The 23,575-nt window shown below is 33.7% G+C and overlaps 1 protein-coding gene across 7 annotated transcripts in view; it reads left to right on the forward strand.

Annotated features, from left to right (window-relative positions):
- LOC115444730 (carbohydrate sulfotransferase 11) overlaps window positions 1–23,575 on the forward strand; it is a 64,444-nt gene that overhangs the window by 15,034 nt on the left and 25,835 nt on the right. For 3 of the 7 annotated variants that reach the window (XM_030170621.2, XM_030170624.2, XM_030170625.2), the window contains exons 2-3: window positions 6,464–6,675; window positions 7,920–7,997. In XM_030170621.2, coding sequence (XP_030026481.1) covers window positions 6,517–6,675; window positions 7,920–7,997 — 237 coding nt within the window. In that variant the 5' untranslated portion in view covers window positions 6,464–6,516. Of the gene's footprint in view, window positions 1–6,316; window positions 6,676–7,919; window positions 7,998–23,575 lie in introns of all 7 variants that reach the window. The other 4 variants (XM_030170619.2, XM_030170622.2, XM_030170627.2 and 1 more) reach the window with 3 other exon arrangements.

The raw sequence follows: 23,575 nt of genomic DNA on the forward strand, positions 1-23,575 counted from the left end.
TATCAACGATATCACGACTTAATTACTTTGATTCAACATTCAGTATTATTAAGGGCAGTTTACACTTAATTTCCCACTTCTACTACGATCGACCAGTGGTAAAACAACAGTGCGATAGCTAGGTCTGTTGTTTAAAATAATTACTCAAACATTTCAAAGTAATCTACAATTATCACCATAAAAAATCTACTAAACACTGTTCTAGTTGAAGCCGAATAAATCAAAATGTCAGCGGTAAAAAGTAATAATTTCTTCTTTTGTTAGGTACTACAATACAATGCGTATTGTTTCGTTTAAAAGCAATACAAGTAATGCCTTATAGTTAAGATTAAATATTATGCAGCCGTAAGTGGAACCGCACCTTAAACATTCATTGAAAGCGGATTATAATGATGGGAAAAAAATATAATCGTTAACTATAGCTAGAAAAGCGTATGTTATGGCGTCAGTTAGATAATTCCCGAAAAAAATAGTTAACATCATTTGACAAATCCGATCAAGGCGTGAAGGTGTTTAGAATTGCTCAGTTTAAGGACTTAAAGGCACAATGACCCTCACAGAATAGCGAAATAAAATCTTGCGTCTCGTCTCCACACACAAAAATCTTAACGGTTGTACTAATTACTAAAAACAAACAGACAATAACCAATTCAAAACCAAATCTAAATCGTGAAGCGCTGTATCTAATATCCGTACAATTATTACAATATACATGATATCAAATTGAAATCTCATAGTTATTATCCACAGAATGGTAAATCCAAGTACGCCTTTGGCCGACAAAAGGGATTCAACTCCGCGAAACCAATTTTCCCCAGCGCAGAATGAAGATAATTTCTTAAAAATTAAATTGCTTATTCCATAGTCCCTTAGCTCGCGCACTTACGAAGGATGGTTTATGAGACATTAACACGACGTGCCTCGGCAAACGTGGCCAATTTTGGTATTCATTTCCTCGGTTTTTTTCTTGCTCTAGCTTTGTTTCTTTTTTGTTTGTTGGGTAGGATTAATTAAAGTAAGTTAAACGCTTTACCAACGGTTTGTTATTTAATCGTTTTGTAAGCGGATCGGTTTGCGCACTTGATGGGTTTCAGTGTTTAGTTCTTTACGGATTGTATTTGAAATTGAAATACCTTTTATTTATAATTCATGCTTTGATGCTTTATTATTTTAACAAAAGCTAATTGATTTAATTATTGTCTTTAACACGAAAAGAAAACGCTAAAATCCAGTAATACCGAAATTGAGGTATTGTTCTAGAACTATAAATGAGAAAACACCAATCTTCATACGAGACTTGTCACTACACACAAAGGTTACTACAGATTCCATTAGCTCTTAAGATATCTCCTCAATCAGGTTTGGAAGTTTTTAATAAAAATAAAAGTAGACCGCGCAAAAACACCGGCCCGAATTAATGATGATATCATAAATCATCAGCAGGTCCTGTTATGCTTTTAATGTGTTTTTTGTTGCTTCCGAAACACCGAGTCATTCGGCATGATTAGCGTTGCGAATAGTACGAAAGAGGGCTCCATATTCCTAATTAACTTCTAGCATTGTGAGTGAGGTTACTGTTAAAATAGTTCAACTTGGCAAAATAAACTGTTGCATAAGAGTTTTAAAGGTTAATTTTGTTTTTGTTCTCTTTTTAATCAATATAGTATATTTAATCTATACTCTATACTTATTATATAAAGCTGAAGAAGGAAAAAACTAAAGAGTTTGTTTTTTTCGAACCCGCTAATCTCAAGAACTATCGGTTCGAATTGAAAAATTCTTTTGATGTTAGCAAGCCCATTTATTGAGAAAGGCTATAGGATATATATCTTCATGCTATGACCAACGGCAGCAGAGCAATCTTTCTATCCCGGAAAAATATATACCGTGACTTTTATAACAGAAAACTTGAGCCCGGAAAAAGTTATCACACGGGCGGAGCCGCAGGCAAAATCTAGTATGTATTATAAGTACTCGCCATTAATCTTTATGCGGTACAGAGGTACAGCAGAAGCGGAGTAATTAATGCACCCACGAGCCGAGCTCATTTTAAATAAAAGTTATTGCCTAGCCTAAAATATGTAATAAATTATAATTGTTAGAAACTCACGTGTATTTTTAGAACCCATATTGCAAATAGATATAGAACTTGACCGTTCAAAAACTTTGTCATTAGACCAACAATTAAGGTTTAATATAATAATAATAATAATAATAACAGCCCAGTACGAGTATTATATACTTGCCCACTGCTGAGCACGGGCCTCCTCTACTACTGAGAGGGATTAGGCGTTAGTCCACCACGCTGGCCTAGTGCGGATTGGTAGACTTCACACACCCTCGAAATTCCTATAGAGAACTTCTCAGGTATGCAGGTTTCCTCACGATGTTTTCCTTCACCGTTAAAGCGAATGATAAATTCACAAAGAATACACACATGATTTTTTAGAAAAGTCAGATGTGTGTGCCCTTGGGATTTGAACCTGCGGACATTCGTCTTGGCAGTCCGTTCCACACCCAACTAGGCTATCGCCGCTTTTTAATTAAGATTTAAACAGTAATGCAATAGTCGGTCAGATTTTTACTAAAAATTTACAAATCATAAGTAAATCTAAAACGAAGATTGAACTATGAATTTGTAAATAATGTACAGTTGATAGATAGAGTAGCAGTACTGTTTCACGATGAAAATTGCCGTATACAACTATCAACATCCGCGACGATTATCTAATTTTAGAAATTGAAACTATTTTATATGGCGTATTGATAAAGAGCTAACGATATCAAAGAATTGCTGCATTATCCGTCTATTGAACACTACGCTTGTATGTAATTGTTTCAAACATTTGGCAAGTGCGGTTTAGATATCATGGAATGTAAAATTACAAATTGATTAAAATCAAAATAGTATGGCTGGAGGGTCTTATACCGTCTACGGGGGAATCAGATTTTTTGCAATGACAGACGTTCTAATCAAAAGATAGATATGAATAGCTTTAAAAGAGTAAAAAAATCGCCTATTTACCTATACGGCTATCAAAGCTGTCCTTCCATTAATTACATCGTCCGTAATTACAAAAAGACGGATATGCCCTCATGGACGGAATAGGGCCCCCTGACTATAATTGGACCGGAACACAACAGTGACTACACAATGCTGCTTGGCTGATATGGACATTGGGGTGGTACCTACCCACGCGGACTCTCACATATGAGAGACCTACCACTTAAATTAAATTAATACTATCAAATATTCAATATTTAATATTGTACCTTTTAGACAGCGAAAGAGAACAAAACGATTTACAACAATTGATCTAGTTTCCGACAGTTTAATCGCTCCTTTTAACAAAGCTATACCAAAACCAATGAATTCATAATTATTTATCTCTACATTTATGTGCATGCGTATGGGTATATTGGGTGAAAGTGAACTGGTTGAAAAATAAATTGTAAAAGAGCCCGAATTCGCGATAGTGATTACTAAAAAATACATTCTCTTTATTGTTATGACCGTTATTCATTCGGCCGTAACTAATTTTGGATAAAATATATCCAACTAATCGAAAGAAAGAGGACAAAAAAAAATATTAAAACTAAATTTTATTTCATGGTTCAAAATAAATGAAACTGTTATGGTACATAATTATTAATAGTAATTAATTATAATTTATGCCAGTCTAAATATTTAGACCGCGTCAGTTACTGATGCATGTCAGTTTATATAAATTAAACATAATATACACTGAAAGCAAATAAATCTTAACTACTTATTTCTGGACATTACCGTAGAGATGTAATACATTGCCCAAAATATGATACTACCTTTTGCTTGCGGCTCCGCCCGCATGAGAAAGTTTTTCCGCGATAAACGCATCACGGTTAGAAATCCAAAAACAAATACATAGAATATTTTTCTTTTTTTTTAGTATTATTTAAGATACAACATTTGAACATATTCCTAGCTATCCCACATTAATAATTTTATCCTATTACATATAAGTCGCTTGCCATAAGTCTTCCGAGTTGGTGATGTAATTTACAGCCCAAAATTTACATGAGAACCGTTTTCGTAACTTGCTCGTCACATGTGCACATGCACTACAGAAGTATCTACACTTTCAACTTAACAATTATATTTTTTGTTCTAATCCGAAAACACTGACTTATTAACAGACAAAATTAGGGGATTAATAACAACTTAGAGTTACCAAAGACTTAATTACATCGATTTAGATGGCGGAAACTTTTTTGGCATTACATGTTCAGACTTTTGTATTACATTATTTATATATATTATACTGCTTTTTTCTATTAGTTACAGAAAATAAAATAAAAATTCTGTTATTAACTACTATCGTTATACGAAAGAGCAGCTAGTTATAACTTCAATCATTTGTCAAGTTCTCTAGACGGCTTTTGTTCTTACGACTGTCAATTATGACCAAATCCTCATAAAAAAATTTAAGAAACGAACTTTGTTGTATCACGTTCATTCTCAAAAGTAATTTTACCAGCTTTTATTTCAAAGATATTATACAGTATACTTATTTATAGTCCAGACATCAGGACCAAATTTGTGCTCCAGAAGTTATTACTAATTGGTAATAAATCTTTGTCCTATTTAAAATGTCCGTGTGACAAAGTGCCACAGCGTCCCTAGATATATAATAGCGTCCATAGATATTAGTAACATATTTATAGAAAATATCCTAATTTCCAAAAATGCGAAGTATTTTACATTGCTGTTTTGCTATTTCACAGTAAATTAAGCATCACATGAGCGCAAAACTTAGATGACAATTTTCCCAATGTCCGCTCTATATAATCATAGAACCCTTTGTTTTACTCATTTATAAATGAACTTGCGTTTCGGATTATTATCTAGCGAGTTATGCTGTTAAAAAGAACAATAGGATACTTAATTTCATGGTCCCTCAGGCTACACGAATCGATCAGAGTAAACGTGTTTTGTAACAGTCTGGATACCTAGGAACATTATTTATAATTCAGACAATTTTGAGAATAATGATTTGCTGACTTTACAGTGATCAATAGCTAATTGTGTAATGTGCATTTTAAAGATCCGTACGTACCTCATGCACTCAACTCGTTTTATGAATGAACTAAAATTGTCATTCAGGAGAAATCCTTTAATGTACCATGATTGGTCTATTAAGAACCAATTTTCATGTGAAATCTATGTATTATACTATTAAAACAGCTCTTATGAAAACGTTATTGATCTATGTTGCTATAACCGTAGAAATCGTTGATGAGGGACAATCACAAGCTATCTGTCCCTGTCAACCGTCTCCAATAATAAACCTTTCTAAGAAAGTTTATAGCTAGCTAATACATAGATAATAATAAAATTACACAGGATGATGACTTGAAAATGGTAATATCGTCTAGAAGAGATTGCTTGGTGCTTCTATTTACACCTATTTGTTAAATTGGTGTTGAAGCTATTACTGTTGTATGGCGAAATTGCACGATTGCTGTGCATACCAAGAGAAATGACAATCAACGAGAGTTCTGTGTCTTCTTATTTTAGAAATTTTGTCGGTCTGCTTAATTGCATTGTATAATTATTGGTATGTTAAACAAATAACTTGGTAACAATTTAGATAATTAATTTATATATCAGGTTTATGTGGGTCATCGTACCTCAAGAAGCGATAAGTAATTCGTGGAACGCGTTAAATATAATATCTTAAAAATTATCTCACACCTCAAACAGTTTTACAAGCTCTCATCTCTTCTAAATGTTGTTATCTAAGCCACATAAAATTGTGTAGAACTATAGCGATAAACTTATCTTTAATGCTGTATTTGAATGGGTTGATTGAATTTTGATTCCAGATAAAATGAGAAGCCCGTAATATTCTGTTTGCTAGAATTACGTCAAATTTCATTCGTCTAGTTAATCTATGTTTACCAAAGTAATTGTTATGAAATCTTATATAAAATTTATCTTAATTATACATTTCTAGTTTCGGAATAAGCATCATAGTGACAGATTGATGTCTATCTGTTTGTGGCGTTTCCTTTTACTTATTTTACTTACTAATAGGTTCTTTACTATCTTCCATTATATGCAGTTTAGTCACTTTGCCCTACAGCTTGTACTAAACGTAATATATTGAATATATTACTAATAAACCTCTCTCTGACGAATTGAATGAATTACAAGTTTTTTGAAAGGCTCTCTTTATTTAAATATTAACTTACGTAAGAATACACAGTATATTATTGTTTATGAAACAAATGTTTTACTGTGTATTCTCCTCTTGATAAAGAAATCAATGTTCAGAGAAACAAAGACGCGGCAAGAGGTTATCAACATCCTCAAGTTTTATCATAACACCATTTTATCTCCACGAATGAGCGATATCTCAGTTTAAGAACAAAAATCTTCACCCATTGATATCACTATAACTAATTTTATGACCAACATCAGTCCTCTAAAATAAGTGTAAATGTGTTAAAATTGTGATAAAAAGTGACGTGAAAATGGCAATGGGCCGTAGAAATTTAAGTATGATGCGGCTTGGACGATGTGTGGCGTTCCTGGCGGCGGCTGCTTGCTTGCTGCCCTTCACGATACTGCTGATGGTGGCTGACCAACAGTACAACCTCACCTACAACTCGAAACGAGTGTTTTATCAAGAGGTAACTCATTTACAGTAATATTTAATACAACCGGTTAATATTTAGAAATAATTATAAACACCGACTGGATATTATAACGAAATAGTTAAGATATTAATGAATCTGTCCCAAATTAATAGATTAGGATTTGATGGTTTTATTCTGAGTATAAATATCGGAGATTTAGAAAGTTGACACAAAAATTCGCTAATAAACTAAATATAATATAGAAGCAGTGTTTTATTGCTTTTGGTTATCGAATTGAGTGAATATTCGGAACGAAAATTGGGTTATTTGCGGCTATAATAAAAGTCTTTCGAATGCAATCGAGTTATATTTCTATATACTTTCTATATTATTACGCACATTAAACATTGTATTATCTATATTTGTAGAACAATATTCAATTATGTATCTGTATTCAGTTTTAAATAAAACAAAAAACAAGTGCTATCCATTAATTTATCTATTTAATTATCTAATAAGTAATCATAATACTCATATTTTATAACTGAATATATAACATGTTCTTTGAGTAGTGTATTCAAAAATTTCCTCTCAATATTTTTTCGCAACGTTTATCTGATATATTGTAGAAATATGGCCCATTGCTTTGATTTTTGTTGATTTATGGATCGATAAAACGAGATAAGAATAGATATTTGTTTATTGAAGATGTTAACACGATCGGTAAATACGTTTGAAACTCCAGTTTTCAACAATAACTGTGTACGCCTAAACGCCGTACAATACCATACAATAGTAATATTAAATACGGTTAAAAAAACTTATTAAATATTATAATTCTTCACTATTTACATTCGTCTCGTAAAATTGCTGTTCATTCTAGTGTCAGAATGTTATATTTAGACCAAGTGTTTAATGGTCCACTAAAATGGACGTATTTAGTCATAATGGGTTCATAAAGAATAATTTATTCCAACGGTACACAAAAAATCCTTTGCTACTTATGTTCCAAGTTAGAGATGAAAAAATTTTTGCTTTGTGAGACATCTTACTATAATGTCTTTGGATGACGCATCGGAAACATAATTGCCTTTGGACGGATTATAATTACTTTAAATGTACCTATATTATTATTATTGCGTTTACTACAATACACCACTTAAAAGCATAAATATTAGTTACATATTGGCCCTTCTGTACAGCGCAGTAAATGACCCTTGTAATTATCTGGAGAGCATTCGAAAGACAAGCGAATAACCCACACAAAATAGATATTTCAGCCATTTCTTTCTTTCCAGAGCGACTTCTATAAAATAAACGGGACATATTATGCGCCCGCGTATACAATAACAACACCTACTTTGTTACGGAATCAGGTAATAGACCACGAACCTAACACTTGCACCAGAGCTTACTAACACCAAAGGTCTTGAGACGACTGTGCACGAACAATAGGGGTTCATCATTTGTTTGATTTTGTATATTATTCTATATGCAATGGTTAATAATATGAAAAAGATACCATCCTGCGAAGACTACATTAAAATTGATTAAAAAATTAGCCTGTAATTCATATTTCAAATATTGCAATGTGTAAAAGTGGGCGCGTTGTGGAGATATCGCTTCATCTCTTTCGCGTATTGTGCCTCTTTTCTGATTCTTGTTACACCTTCCACCAAAATTCAAAGACTCATGATTGGTTTTTTAACGGGTTTTAATTATTACTTCTGTGGTATTATTTATATAAAGTAAATATTTGATAATATAAAGAACAAAAATGAGTCCGATTCTCTATTAACAACTGTAACTCTGTAAGTTACACTTTGTTTTTGGAAACACAAATCAGCTAGATAGTCAATTATCATGTAGTTCCTTTATAAGCTGTACAGCAAGTGTCGATGTTTCCTAATAATGTACACCGCTTTGATAACATGGGATTGTAATTTAGTTTTAACATTTATAAATGTATATACGGACAATTTTAAACCCTTAATTACAAAGTTGAAATTGCTACGGTTTTTAGAACAGAAAGAAGATCTACAGAAGATTATAGCTTCTGTGTTTTAAATTGTATTTCTCAGGTTTTAGAAACGTAAACATAACATTCATAGAACCAGGAAGATATTTGATATACTGTGACTGATGTAATCCATGGCATAACAGGGTTTTGAATTGCAATTCCTTGACGGCATCGATGTACAAGAAAGTGTGGGTAATGACCGCAGAAAGGTCATGATCTTGAATACTAGCATCAATGATTTATTTATAAAAATGTGTGCCTTATACAGTCTTTTAGTGACACGATAGAATTGGGATAATTAGCGCAGGGGCCTTATTCTCTATCCCGCACGTTATTTTGACAGTGCGTAACAAGCACGTAACACAACGTATCATATTTAGGACTATAGAAATTTGGCTTACAGAATACCGTTCCACGCACATTTCTCGAAGATAACATGACACGGCCGCGTTACACGTTTACACTATCATACAGAATAAGGGCCCAGGACTAGTATCGCGTTACGGGCCGTTCAAGTATTACGTAACGTAACTTGGGAGATGGGGGTCATGTAAAACGTTACGATGCGTAACAAGGGCGAGAGGGGCGTCTTATACAAAGCGTTTTGTAACATTGTTTTTTTTTTATTTTAAAACAATAAAAAATATTTTAGCGTCGTTCCGGTATTTCGCGTAAAATAATTGTGAATATTACAAAAAAAATGTCACTGTAGAGTTACATAACTTTTGGAGGGGGGGCGTACAGGAAAACGTTACGGCGCTTTACATTAGGGGGTGGGGTGGTCGAAAATCTTAAAAAATTGCGTTGCGTAATATTGAACGGCCCCTTAGCATCTATTGAAGTTTGTCGTCTTACGAATGTTCCATAACATGTCCTATATAATAATATAATAATGAAAATGATAGCACGCCCTTTAACTTTCTCGTGACATATTATAGTTTGTTATATATTTTCCAGTTACCATTCTGAGCCGAGGCTCGTAACCTGTTAGTGGGTTGCCCTCAGCATGGTTGCTTAATTTTCAAGGGTTGCGAGCGCCTAAAGTGCTTACCAAAAAGTCCGGTGTTTGTATAAGCCGGCCTTTGCCAGGCTAAAAAACGTAGTGTGATGTTAAAAAAAAAACTTCAAAGGGTTTACTATATTTTAGTTAAAAAAAAATAAAGTAATGTGTAGAATCACTTTGATGTTTTGAATTTGTTCAGACACTTTTGTACATCAATTTAGTTTTAAAAATACGGCGCGTGGAAAAATATTTTTTTATAGGTATAAAAATGAATCAGGAGGAATACATTCACTCTCATGTAACCAAGAACTAAAGTATCAAATGGTACATATATTTAGCTAAAAATACTTTCGTGTGGATATGAACAGGTGACTCGTACATGAATAATTAAATGGAACAGTTTTATCTCGTCCCATTTATTACAGTAAATTAATTATTTTTAATTAAAGTTCTGAGAATACTCGACGCTGCTATTTATATTATTTGATGTCTATATAAGAATTTCATACAAGTATTGCACTAATCATATAATTATTCTGGAATAACCGTTTAATTATGATCGTCAAGTAGAAAATTCCTAAATCTATACCAAAGATGGCGTCCAGTGCACGCGCGTCATAGAGATAGATAAAAACAGTCTTGGATGACACGTTACAAGTCATATTTTTTTTAATAAATAATGGCATGTTAGTTATTAAAGGTTCGCTATCCCTGATCTATACTATATTCTACAATACATAAGTGCATGACTTTATTGTCGACAGCTTAAACGGGGCGCAAAATGGTCCTGCATTTGGCTAAGTTTACATCCATCGATATATTAGAGGGGGACTTCAGGGCTATCTATCCTCTTAATCTATCTTTGAATTTTTTTTTTTTTCAATATAACTAGGTATAATGTAATTTTTTATTTACGCTGTAAACAGATTGAAAAATTTCATATTCGTATAAATTATAAAACAAAAATAATGGTTCGCCGTTTATTATTGGATTTTTTTATTGATAAAGACACAGAATGATGTACTACTATACCTTGAAATAGTGAGCCAAAATACGTTATGCTTTAGGAGAATTATTATTTAGTTTTGTCCTATATCATTTAAATGAAGACAGCTCTATACAGTACCGATATAGTTCAGTTCGAAGTATGACAATACCCTCGGGTACCCTTTGAAGGGTTACTACGATCAATATTCAACACCGCTAGTTATATTGCCGTTGCCAACAAGAACTATATTTTTATAAGCTATTAGTAATTTGATGACGGTCCGCCAATTATTATAGACAGTTACTAAAACTAACAATATACTTTTTATAGTTTAATTAAAGTATTTTCAGTCACGCAGGGCTTAATAAAATGTAATTGTATTTTTCTATTAAAATATATTCCCTTGTGTTAAGATACGATACATACGTATGAGGTATTAAAAACCGAATTAAATAGAGAGGTGTTTTGAAACTTAAGGAGGTATGAAGCAAAGGAATTTGTTTGTAACCGAAATCCTATTCTTCATATAAAGAACGATAAAAAGCTGTAATTTAAGGACCATCCGCCGTCTGTAAGACAGTGGTTTTACCTCGGTTGAGCCGGGCCAAATGTCTTCCCTCGGCTCTCCCGTAAGTAAAGAAAATACAGCCAATTTAATAAACGTACTTATAAAGATAATATACGCCCAATAAACAATGATATATATGTAAGTAATTACTAACACATCGGTGCCCTAATTTAAGATTAACACTTAAATCATGCTCAATTTAACGGTGGTTGAGTTTTTTAACGTCAATTAGTTTAAAATGTTCGTACGCTTAATCGGCGAAATAATTTAAACTCGGTAATATGCGCCGTATATTTGCGAAAGTACAAACAGTAGAGGACTTGGTTTAACATACTTGTTGACTGGTTCGGTGGCGTAGTTGTATTACGTGCGCGGTATGACACCGATTTGAGGTCCTGGGTTCGAATTCGGTCGGAGAAAATGATTTTGGTTTTCTACACAATATCAGTTCGGAGTCTGGAATTTATGCCCGATATGGCGATAGGCTCGCCCCTTATCATTTCATCAGACGGAATATGTACTATACAATATCTTGCTACGAAAAATGGTAGTCTGAACTTAGCATTACGTTGAAGTGTATTAAAAAGTAAGGTATATAAATAGTGAATTCAGAGCCGTCTGCTTTCGTGACAAACATGGTTAAAGATGAATCTGTATGCACGCGACATCTCATAACGGTACACTATTCAAATACGAAACAATGCCGTACGGATAACCTTTCAATGGAAAATAAATAAACTACAGTTAGCAACAAAAATAACTGATTAAATCATTATACATCACCTGTACATAGAGGATCTGATTAAATTATTACTCTACATAGAGACGGATTTAGGGGGAAAGGCGAACCGGGTAAACGTCCGGGGCCTCGGGCTTACAGGGGCCTCGCGATGTGTTTTAGAGGACCTGTTTTTACGATCTTACCAATTAAACTGTTAAAACCGGGATACTTTTTTTTGCGGGGACCTCGCGTCTTCTTTTCCTTTGCCTGGGGCCTCGCGTCCGTTAGACCGCCACTGCCTGTACGCGATGTGGTATGTTAAGCAATTTTGCTGTCTGATTGTATTAAAAGTTTAAAAAGAAACGTGTACCTACCTTTTTTTCCATGCATTTGGGTTAAATAATTTACGGTCAAGATCCTTGATATTAGTAAACATAATACCCAAATTATGGTTGAAATATTTTGAATACTATTATTTACATTTAAGTTTTATTATTCGTTGATTCTTGAGACATACTACGTGAAGACATTTCACACGTCCTCTTAAATAGTCATATAACAAAAAACGTACGCAAACTTAAACAAAGTCAAATTCCATTTATTATTTGAATGCGACTGTTTTTATCTGAATTTTAGATGTGCGAATTCATGCGCTGCGATATAACAAAAGAGAATTAGACACAGAATTAACAGACTTATTTATTATGTACAATGGTTCCCAATACAATTATCGTTGACGAGGAAATTTTAACACTATCCTTCTAAACAATATATTATTATTTTTAAACAATACGGTTGCTGCTAAGACAAAACGTAAATATAAACCAATAAAATCTATTAATATATCTTTCTCTAGTAGTGTAGTTGTATTATGGTGCGACTTGAGGTCTCGGATTCGATCCCCGGGTCGGGTAAAATGATATTGGGTTTTTGTACTTAATATCAGCCCGGAGGCTGGAATTTGTGCCCGATATGGTGATAGGCTCGCCCTGGCTGATCTCCGTTTAGATTGGCCATCGTGGCCTAAATTCCACTAGGAGGGATTTACGTATGGAGTATGTGTGAGTAACAAACACAACAGACATGAGTCACCCACACTGGCTCGCCCCCCATCACATCATGGGACGGAATATGCACGACGAAAAGAAGGTGCACCAGTTGTGCTTCTGTCTAACCCCTTCAACGATAAAAGGCATGAGTGTGTATAAAAATAATCTATTAATTAAATATTAGATCAAATATCGATGACCTTTCGTACTTCTGAATGAACGGTAAAATTAGATATCTAAATCTCACGATTCCGGAGCGTGATCCTGGAAATGTTTGTGCGATTATAAAATCGTGACTAATGTTCAGCACTTTTTGTACAAGTATTATTTGTAAAAGCGCACGAATTTAATACGAATTAAGTCTAGCTAGAATTCCTTCAATGGAAATAATTTAAAGTGCTAAAAATTTTTTATGAGACTAATAAGGAATAAGCCACTTACAGAGAGAATTGAATCCCTCCTTGCCGAACTTCGGCCACGGCGCGGCGGCCAACCTCAACGGAGATCAGCCAGGTATGCAGGATATATTATAGTGCACAAGTGTGTGCGCAATACACAGGTGCACTCTCTGTTCCTTCACTCTCATAGTTCGGTGAGACGGCAATCCGACATGACCGAAGAGAGATCAAGCGCAGGACCAACGGGTTTACGTGCTTTCCAAGGCACAGGAGTATCACACCGCCAACTTTCTGATTCGGAACTGCGACTGAGTAATACTTTTTAAGATGGAAAACCTAGTCACAATTATATTTACCCGATCCGGGATTCGAAACCAGGACCTCAACGCGGTACTCCTACTTGTACCGTGTACGCCACCGAGGCAGTCTCTCACAGAGGGAATATAACCACCACGGCTAATTACCTGATGGTAAGTGTCAAGAGAGACTATAGACAAAACTCCCAATAAGTAGGCTACAATGCCCTTTGAACGGAATACAATATTATTATGTAGAATTAATTGTACACATCGTAACGGTACCGTCATTGTATTATAATGATGATTAATATAAAGCGTCGGTTCAAACAAGAATGGTTATTAATATAATGATAATAGCGTTTATTTATATTAACAAAGTTGTCGTTGACAATAATTGCTCGCTGGAGTCTCCTTTTAAGTGTCTCTGTATTTGTAGAGTCCGCTCTTCCATAACTAAAACATGATAATTACACGTGTTTTTTCTATATAAAAATAATGTAACAATTTAGACAGTTCTAAATTCTAACGTAGTATATTCTCTTTGTTCTAAATAAGAAATCTTAAAATAAAATTCATTATTATTTCTATGACCGATGGCTCATAAAACTATATTTATTCAGTACACGCGGCATAAATATACGTTCTTGTCATATTTCTCTCAGTAATTGGCATATTTTCAAACATAACTGTAAACAAAAATAACACAGCGTGAAGTAATTAGGACATTTTTAGCATTCTTCCAACATGACTAATAAAATGCATGTTATGTGCCACCGTATTCTTTATTTGTTCATTTGCCAAATATAATAAAGCGTACTAAGCTGTTATGTCCTCATTAAAAAAAAAATACGGGCACGTAAATATGGATTTTTTTGTTGTTATACGACTTTAAAATTAATTAGTTTATGTATCTATTGACTATGGTTCATTAAGGCGTAGGCCCCAGCGAAAAGAGCGTGAACCGTATTTTCAAAGTGGTCTATTCGCAATTTATAATACATATAGAAAAAATCACTACGATTACCCGTATTCTCTTTCGTAATTTATGTAAAATTTAATTATCTTTTGAACGATTTCCAGATCACATTTATGCATATTACTAGCACCTATTAATTTATCGGGTTCCCTTTGGAAAGATTTCATGTTTCACCACTGACCACTACCATAGCAAAGCTATGTCAATTGATTTCTTATATAAAACTCGAAAGTCGGAGACAAAATACTGGTTGAGTTTAAGACAGAATAATATATATCAAGGTGCCTTTTTTTTATTGCTTTGTATGACAAGACAAGCTTGCCGTTAGCGTGATACTGAGCAATGCGACCGCCCATAAACAGTAGAAATACCAACCAACACCATGAATAATATACAAAGTATTGTTTGGTATTCGACTGCGCTTTCCATCCTAAGATATGAGATGTTAAGTCTTATAATGTTAGTTACACTGTCTACAATATCCTGCAAACCGGAATACAACAGTGACTGCACACTGCTGCTTGGCCGTAGAAATAGACAATGCGGTGGTACCTTCCCAGGCGATTCTCACATATGAGACCTACCACCAGTGCCTGACGATGAATCTGATAAACTTAAGAGTTTCTTACACGACCCTTAGTCAATCAAGTTCACTTGTATTCGCCGGAGTAATCATTATTTGAGACAAATTTTTCTTGTCCAAATCTCATAATATAACATGTTCAAATAATATATCATAAGTAACATTTTGACAGATTCGTTGCATTATTAAAATACGTTTGAATGCCAACTCAGTCCTAACGTAACTACACTGATTTATGTTCCACATTTCCTTAGACCAGCCCATCAATTTCTTTTATTGAACGTTTTGAAGGAAGGGAAAAGTCACCGATATTGCGTAATTTATGTAGTGCAATACATTTTTGCACGAAAAGCCATTTTAAGGTCATTGCTCTATGGAAGCCATTTTACAAGTAAGTGCCAAAAAATGTATAACATTGTTGTGACATGAATTTTATATACCTATCTATAGAAGATGTCCACTTGACTTTATAACTCTGATTCGTTCCTATGAAGAAGGTAATTGTTGAATGTTATTTTTAAGGTTTTATAAATAGCTGTTTAACACTTTGCAAAACTTCTACGGTTCTTTTTTTATGTAATAATAATTACTTACATCGTATCATAAATTATTCCATACATTTTGAACATGATTTGGTGGACTTAATGCTCTTAAATAAATTTAATTAAAGGCTTATTGTCATCAATTATTGTAAAGCATTCAATATAAAAGGTATTATTTTAATTTGCCCGATGAAAAGTTCGCAGTCACGCGCGGCACTATCGCATAGCACCGCGCTCACCGTGCGTGACAGTCGCATAGTATACTACTCCAGTCTGCGTGTGGGCATCTATAGCATGTGTGACTGCAATGACCAGTAACCATTTAACTATACAAACCACTGATAAAGGTAGTTTATGAAAGATTAGATACCATAATATTTATTTCAATTATTACATACAAAATATTTAAGTAAAAAATGTATTAGTCCATCCAGGAATTTGGGCTAAGTAAAAAATGCATCTTTCCATCCGGTTCTTATCATATTCATAAGTCAATTACCCCATCATTTGCATTTGACGAAGATAAAAATTTCCGGAGCGCCCGCCGAGATAATGAAGAGTTACATGAATTTAATAAAATATTATGTGTCGTATAGTGGTAACATTTATCTTACGTAACAAATATGAAGCAACGTGGTAGTGCAATGTAGTATCATGGAGCGGAGCTTATTTGACAACACACAAAATAAGACATCATTAGGAATACAAAAACAGGATGAATCGTAATTAGTTGCTAAGACCTTGAGTATTCATAGTCTTGCTCTTTATATAGGACAACAATAGTCAAGTAATCCCATTTAACCATTAGAAATACTCTCGAAATGGATTGATATATTTTTAACGTCGGACGAAATCATCTATTGCAGAATCTACCCAGAAAGTTTTGTTTGAAGGCAGAAAAGAAAAAGCATTGATACGGACTAAGCTAACATTCCATTATACAATATAGAAGTAAATAAAATTATCAATTTTAATTCTTAAATCATAATTCGTTTGAAAATTGGTATCTAACAAAGCAGTACTTTTCAAACCACAAGCAAGTTACCGTACTATAAACAGTTAAAAAATCGAAGACATTGTTTATTCGTTTGGTATTCAAGTCATTAGTTGCATGTGGTATGCTTATTAGGTACCCCATAATAATGTCAATGTATAATAAAACGTGCTGAGAGTGTTAAATGTCAAAGTGTTTACGCGATTGACGTTTTTACAAGAAATTTATCGAAGCTGAGAAAAAGAAGTGTAAGTATATGAATGTTTTATATTTTAGAATAAAACAGAAAAGCAACAAACAGCTTTGAAAGTGTAATAAAGTAATAAAACATCTGCACAGACTAAAATATCGATGACAGCCATTGAAACAGGAACGAACGCTCTAACTTGATTAAAAAACAGATAAAATGTTTTATTTTTTTTGTGAATTGCTGCGCTTGGAAAAATTCCAACATGGACGTTTTAGTGCCACATCGCGATCACATTCCATGTTTGAAGTATGCAAAGTAAAGAAAAATACAGTCTACCGCAACTAATTTGATGCCTCAGCTATCTTGCGTTACTATCAAAAATATGAATGCATACAGGATGTCAAATGTAGAGCAGTATTAAGGCCCTCCTTCGAGCAAACGACCTTAAGCATTTGTTCCATACATTTATGGCGCACGATCTAGGTGGGAAATATATAAAGATTTACGATTCATTTATTTAAAATAGCAATTTTAAGGTCTTTCAGAAATTTCATACTACCAAAATATTCTTTATTAAATTATATATCTAATAGTATTCGTTGCAAATTAAAATTATACTTTATGAGAAGATGTACGGAATCAACTATTGTAAAGGCAGTTAGTATAACCACATTTTTTAACAACTTAGGTGAATACCTATGACATGTTATAGAAGTAAGAAGATGTTTTTTCGACATGTATTATAATTTTCGAATACATAGGTTTTACATACAGTCAATGGGCCATTTTGCGGGTACCACCTTAAAGTAATAAGTATACGTCTAAACTAGGTTCAGGTAGATAACAACGCGTGACTGCATAATGATACATGTTGATCGGCTTTTTAGTGATACTATTTGGGACAATAAAGATTGTCCAACCACAAACTTTGTTGCAGGTAAATGAAGGCAATGTGGACGGTCGAAAAATTAGTTCTTACGTGCAGTTTTACTTTTTTAAATCCTAACATTTCTATAACTTTATGCGTTCGTATCACTTATCAAGTTTTAATTACATTACGTCCTAGAATATGAAAATAAAAAAACCGTTATATGTTATAAAACCTCGAAAAAATATATTTATCTCATACGCGAACACATTAAAACTTTTGTTATGTTAAAACAAGTACCAACTATAAATCTTTCGCGATTCATTCTCGGCTCCATTCAGAGGTCACGTTTAGTGCAAGGCCGGAGAGCGTCGCACTGCGCCAAACAGATACAAATTACATAAGACTTCTTTTCATTCATCTAATCTTCTAGTTACTTTTATCTGGGAGCACAATTTGTCCTGACGTTGCTTCTATTCGACACTGAAGTGGTTGTCGTAACACAATTTTAAAGTACGTCTTATTTATATATTTATTTAAGGACCTCCAACGAAGGATACACGGCATATAATGAAAACAATGTCGTAGCATTTTTACAATTAACAATGTGACGTGCCTCTTCAATTATAGGAGACCACAGCATGCAAATTTATATATTAGTACAGCGGCAAAAAATAAATATTTGTTGATATATAAGTAGAAACTTAAAACAGACAAAAAAAGGATAAAACATAATAAGAACTGACAAAACATAACAACATCTTATGTTATAACATATTGTGGTGGTGAATGTGATTAATTATAATTTATTGTGAGTACGTAATAATTGCAGGACTTGTTTCCCATACTTAGGAATGTCCGTGATGTCAAAGTCATGCGTTTTTGCAAGAGCATTATACTGCCTACAGAACCTTGGCGCAGCAGCGAAGTGACCCAAGTTAGTTTTAAATGAGGGGATACTTAAAAGATTATATACGCTTTTTCGTGGAATTCGAGTTGGCGCGTTAATACTCAAGACACTTACAAGCTCATTGAAGTCTAATTTACCGTTAAAAATCTTATGCAAAAATAATAGATCAATCATCTTTCTGCATGCGCCTAAGGTACATACTTATATTGTATACCTCAAGCGACTGCTTGTGTCAGTTTCATTTACTCATGAATAAGCTCTGTTATCCTTGTATTATTTTTAATATTTTCACTACTTACACTCTTGCCACAATCTTCTTTCATAAATCATAAATATAATTCAAACAAAACATTGATTAGTATGATCAACAAATTAAAAAGTTTCTTGCTTAAAACCTTAATGAATTATTAATTAATTATAACTTATTTTTATTAGCACTATTATATTTTTGCAGCTCCGCCCTGAAAGACCTTTTCCAGAATTAAACTAATCCTGTATAGTTAGACTTTCATTCCGGTAAAAATGGAGTGGGCGAAGTCACGGATAATTTCTAGTTTATATGATATGAAATAATTTATTTGAAACTCTAAATATAAATATATGTAGGATAAACAATACCGACCTTTTAATACTGTATTTTAAAAGAAGAAAAACGAATTATACAGTTTTTTAATCAAGGCGAGGCATTATGTTCGAAGTGCCTTCGCAGCGTGCTTAAGAAACCTAGAATAAAAGCGGAAACATCTAGTTCAAGAGCGTAGGAAGTGCGGGCTCGAGCTGATGTTGGGAAAGAATAGTGTTTTATTTTTATTCTGGCTTTTCTACGTCTGCCTAGTTTTTAAAGTCTTCAAACTTGAAGTTTAAAGCTATATGGAAGAATGTTTTAAATTTGCATAATTATAAATAGCAGTATTGTCCTAGTTGGGAGTGAAACAGACTGTTGAGACGAACGCCCGCAGGTTCAAAATCCAAGGGCACTTCTGACTTTTACAAAGGATATGATTTTATTCTTTGTGAATTATCGCTTGTTTTTACGGTGAAGGAAAACATGTTGAGGGAGCCTGCATATAGTTATCTATAAAATTTAGAAGGTATGTGAAGTCTGCCGAGTTCTCATAAGTATATCAATGGTATGTGCAATCTGCCAACTCGAATTATGCCAGCGTGGGGACTAAGGCCTAAACTGGGCTGATATTATAAAGTCTTAATCATACTTAATTTATATCAATTATTGATTTTACTAACAGTTAGGTGTTATTGCATTTTATAAAAATATAATAAACATGTAAATTGGAATAAACAAAATGTTTTACCGAAAATGCATTGAATTCAAAGTTTTATTTATACAGGACGACATTAAGAACGTGTCAAACGTGTTTTTCTTCTCTGCAAATAGTAAAGCCTTGACCATTTACACATAAAGACTTTGTAAATAAACACACCTTAACACAATCATTATTTATACGTATCTTGTTTAGTATTCTCGCGGAAAATTTTGGAACATTATAATGTCTGGGTAATATTTATTTTCTTCAGGTGTTGCTCGCCGCTCCACCGATGTGAAAAGTAATTCTCGTCGTAAAACATAAAAAGTGGCCTGAACTAATACTAAGACATGACCAATAACTATGGTATATTTTCTGTACTCTCAATTTTATTCAAACTCGTTCACAGTTATTGCGTTTTTTTCTACCAAAGATAGTTCGCATTAAATTTAGTTAATATTATTACTAGCTTCTTCTCGCGGCTTCGCTCGCGTGAAATAGTTTTCCGGGATAAAAATTCCGCTTTATATTATGCAGCAATAAAAACGTAGCCTGCATTCAGGAGTAATGTAATTTACTATTAGTGAACGTCAAAATCGCTTTAGTAGTTCTTGAGATGAGCGCGATCAAACAAACATACTATTCAGCTTTATATAGTAGTATATATTATTTAATATATATACATAGTAAAGCCACACTGTACATAAAATGTTGTCTAAAGGATGAATACTTTACATCGACTACAATATCAAACCGACGTCAGCAGTCAGCTCGCTGTTGCGTTCCGTTAAGTGGGATATCGCAAAACCACCCTCATCCTCTTGCCAACACTTATTCTCCTTTTGTAATTGTAGGTGCTTATGGACTATGAAGATCACTTGACATCAGGTGACCCTTGTTCGTTTGGTGACAAAAATATTTTATATTCTCCCATACACGTCTTGGTATAAGGTTTTAAAGGTCATCGACGTAATATTTAGAGATTTTCCTTATACAAATCTTATGAAATTGAGTACGCGTAACGTATAATATATCTGCTAAAATGTAATAAAAGAATGCTAATAGGCACAAAGTAGCTGATTTAGCATCTCTATGTAAAATACTTTCACACGTTTATACCTGAACACAATTCATGTACCAACGGCTTAGCTAAGTCCAAAGTTAAGGCAAATATTACATATTCAGGAGATTAAATTGTAATACTTACGAATTACACAACATAGCACACAATTAGCAGATTTAATTTGCCATGTTAGTCAATAAACAAGCCAAATACGAGTATGTAAATATTTGAAAGTATGATATATTTTTTTGTAGAAGTTTTACTTGTTTGAGGATATGAAAATTTTATAATTCAATTCGCACAGGTGTAAATGAATGGAATTTCTTTGTCAGGTATTATAAACAAAATAATGTTGTTTATTTTTAAATCCTGAATATTATTTATGGGATGACAGACCAAAAACCCTAACTGGTAAGCCAACAATTGACTCAGCCTAGTCATGATAGTTTATCATTACGACTAAATAAAAACCTTTATAATTGAGGTCATAAATACAGACAATGGCTAAGTTTATTATTTGTAAAGTTACAAATAATACAGAAAAATCTTTCCAATCTATCTCAAGCTATATCAAACGATCCACTCAAATCTGAATGTCTGCAAAGTGTTATTAAAGAGAAATATGGTGCAGAGGGGATTTCGAGCTTCGTCTGCATATCGGCTTACTAACGAATGTTTCTCACCCCAAACGATGCGCCTTGTCACGCGAACCTCTCAGTGCGGATCATGTACTTCAACGATGAGCGATATGTGACGACTGCTTAGCTCGGATTTAATTGTTTTATTTTTATCTTTAAATAATGTTAGACATCGATATAAAATTATTTTTCTGTTTTTATCATGGTTTTGTTTCCTTTACACCTGATCTTTTGAAGGGTTTATTGTAATAAAACGACTTTAATATTTTCCCCGATTAAGCTTTTGGTAGTTATATTTATGTCTGTTTCTAAATATTGTGTAACATGATTTTCGCGTTCAAACAACAAAATAAACATTTTTAGACTAAAGCTTTGTATCAAACGGTTTTACTTTTATTCGGCCGTGTATTGAAAACGATGAATATTAATGAAGTCGATTGTGAGATGAAGAATAAATGATGCATTGACAAACCTGTTGGCACACTTTTGATTTTTATTATGTAACACTGATACGATCTAGCGTTCGTGTTAAACCAGTATTTTTACAATCTATTTACTTTGTCAAATTCAATAGTAGCTTCTTTACATTGATGTGAATTATATATTATCTACACTGTTTCTCTATTTTGACGAAGAACCTTCAAAGACTTACTTACAACAAACTGTGATAAATATTTACCATTGAGTTATTCATTTAGCGAATTGCTGTAAATATAGTGATGCATTCAATCTCTGTCATCATCATCATCATTTCAACCGAGAATCGTCCACTGCTGGAAATAGGTCGCCTCCATTGAGCGCCATAGGGGCCGGTTCTGGGCCGCCCTCATCCATCGGACTCCGGCGACCCTCACCAGGTCGTCGGTCATTCAATCTCTGTGTTTCTCGTTAATTCAAAGAGGATAGGTTATTATGGGAGGAAGTTTGAATCTTAGAGCTTTAGTGTATTTACGCAAGGATAGTATTATTTCTTCAATATTTAGCTCAAAGCATTCAATTTCTTTAGGTCGAAAATACCGTCCGTCAAATAAAATAAGTTAAAACCAGTTCCTTAAATTAATAAATGTTAATGCTCGTCTTACCTATCAAAACTCGTTCCTTTTTTACTTGTAGGTACAGTTTGCATTGTGTAGAATTAATACGACGCGAGTACTCGTGCGAAATTGCACTTGTAAACAATAAATATTTGATGAGATAATGCTTACTTGACCTCGTATAACAATGTCCAGGCATTTACTTGCTAATTTTGTATGCACGCTTGTGGTGTAGTGGCATTAATGAAATAAAATATGCTTTGTTATAACATAGCTACTGGTAAGTAAACATAAAACATCCTATGTTTGTTCCAGAACTAAATTAATTAAACACGTGCATTCACGTTTTATATCGCCTTAGTGGTAGACAGAGGTGCAATAGGACACCTACTTTTCGCCACGTGTGTTCTTCCGTAATGTGACAGAGGGCGAACCTTTCGCCATATCGGACACAAATTCCCGATGCAGGTCTGATACTGAGCAAAAAACCTACTATCACTGCACGATCCGGGATTCGAAGCTGGGACCTTATAGTGGTGTTGTACCACGCAAGCACAGTACTACGCGACCGAGACAGTCGATTCATAAAAAAATATGCCAGTATCAGCCCTATAAAGTTGTTTTATTTAATTCTACCACCTGCTCATATCCCACCACGAAGTGAGTCGCACGTTAAGGCTGTAACACGCTTTGTTAAGGCTGTTGCAAAAAGTATTTAGCTTAGTTCTTGCTAGCAACCGCCTTTGTGATGCCAATGTTCTGTGAAAAAAAATAAAAAAAATGAAATCTTTTTTTTAAATAACAATCTGCCATTTTAAAGTTCACATTCGTTGCTAGTGAGCAAG

Source organism: Manduca sexta, chromosome 16 (assembly GCF_014839805.1).
Source record: "Manduca sexta isolate Smith_Timp_Sample1 chromosome 16, JHU_Msex_v1.0, whole genome shotgun sequence".
In the NCBI taxonomy this organism is placed as follows: Eukaryota; Metazoa; Arthropoda; class Insecta; order Lepidoptera; family Sphingidae; genus Manduca; species Manduca sexta.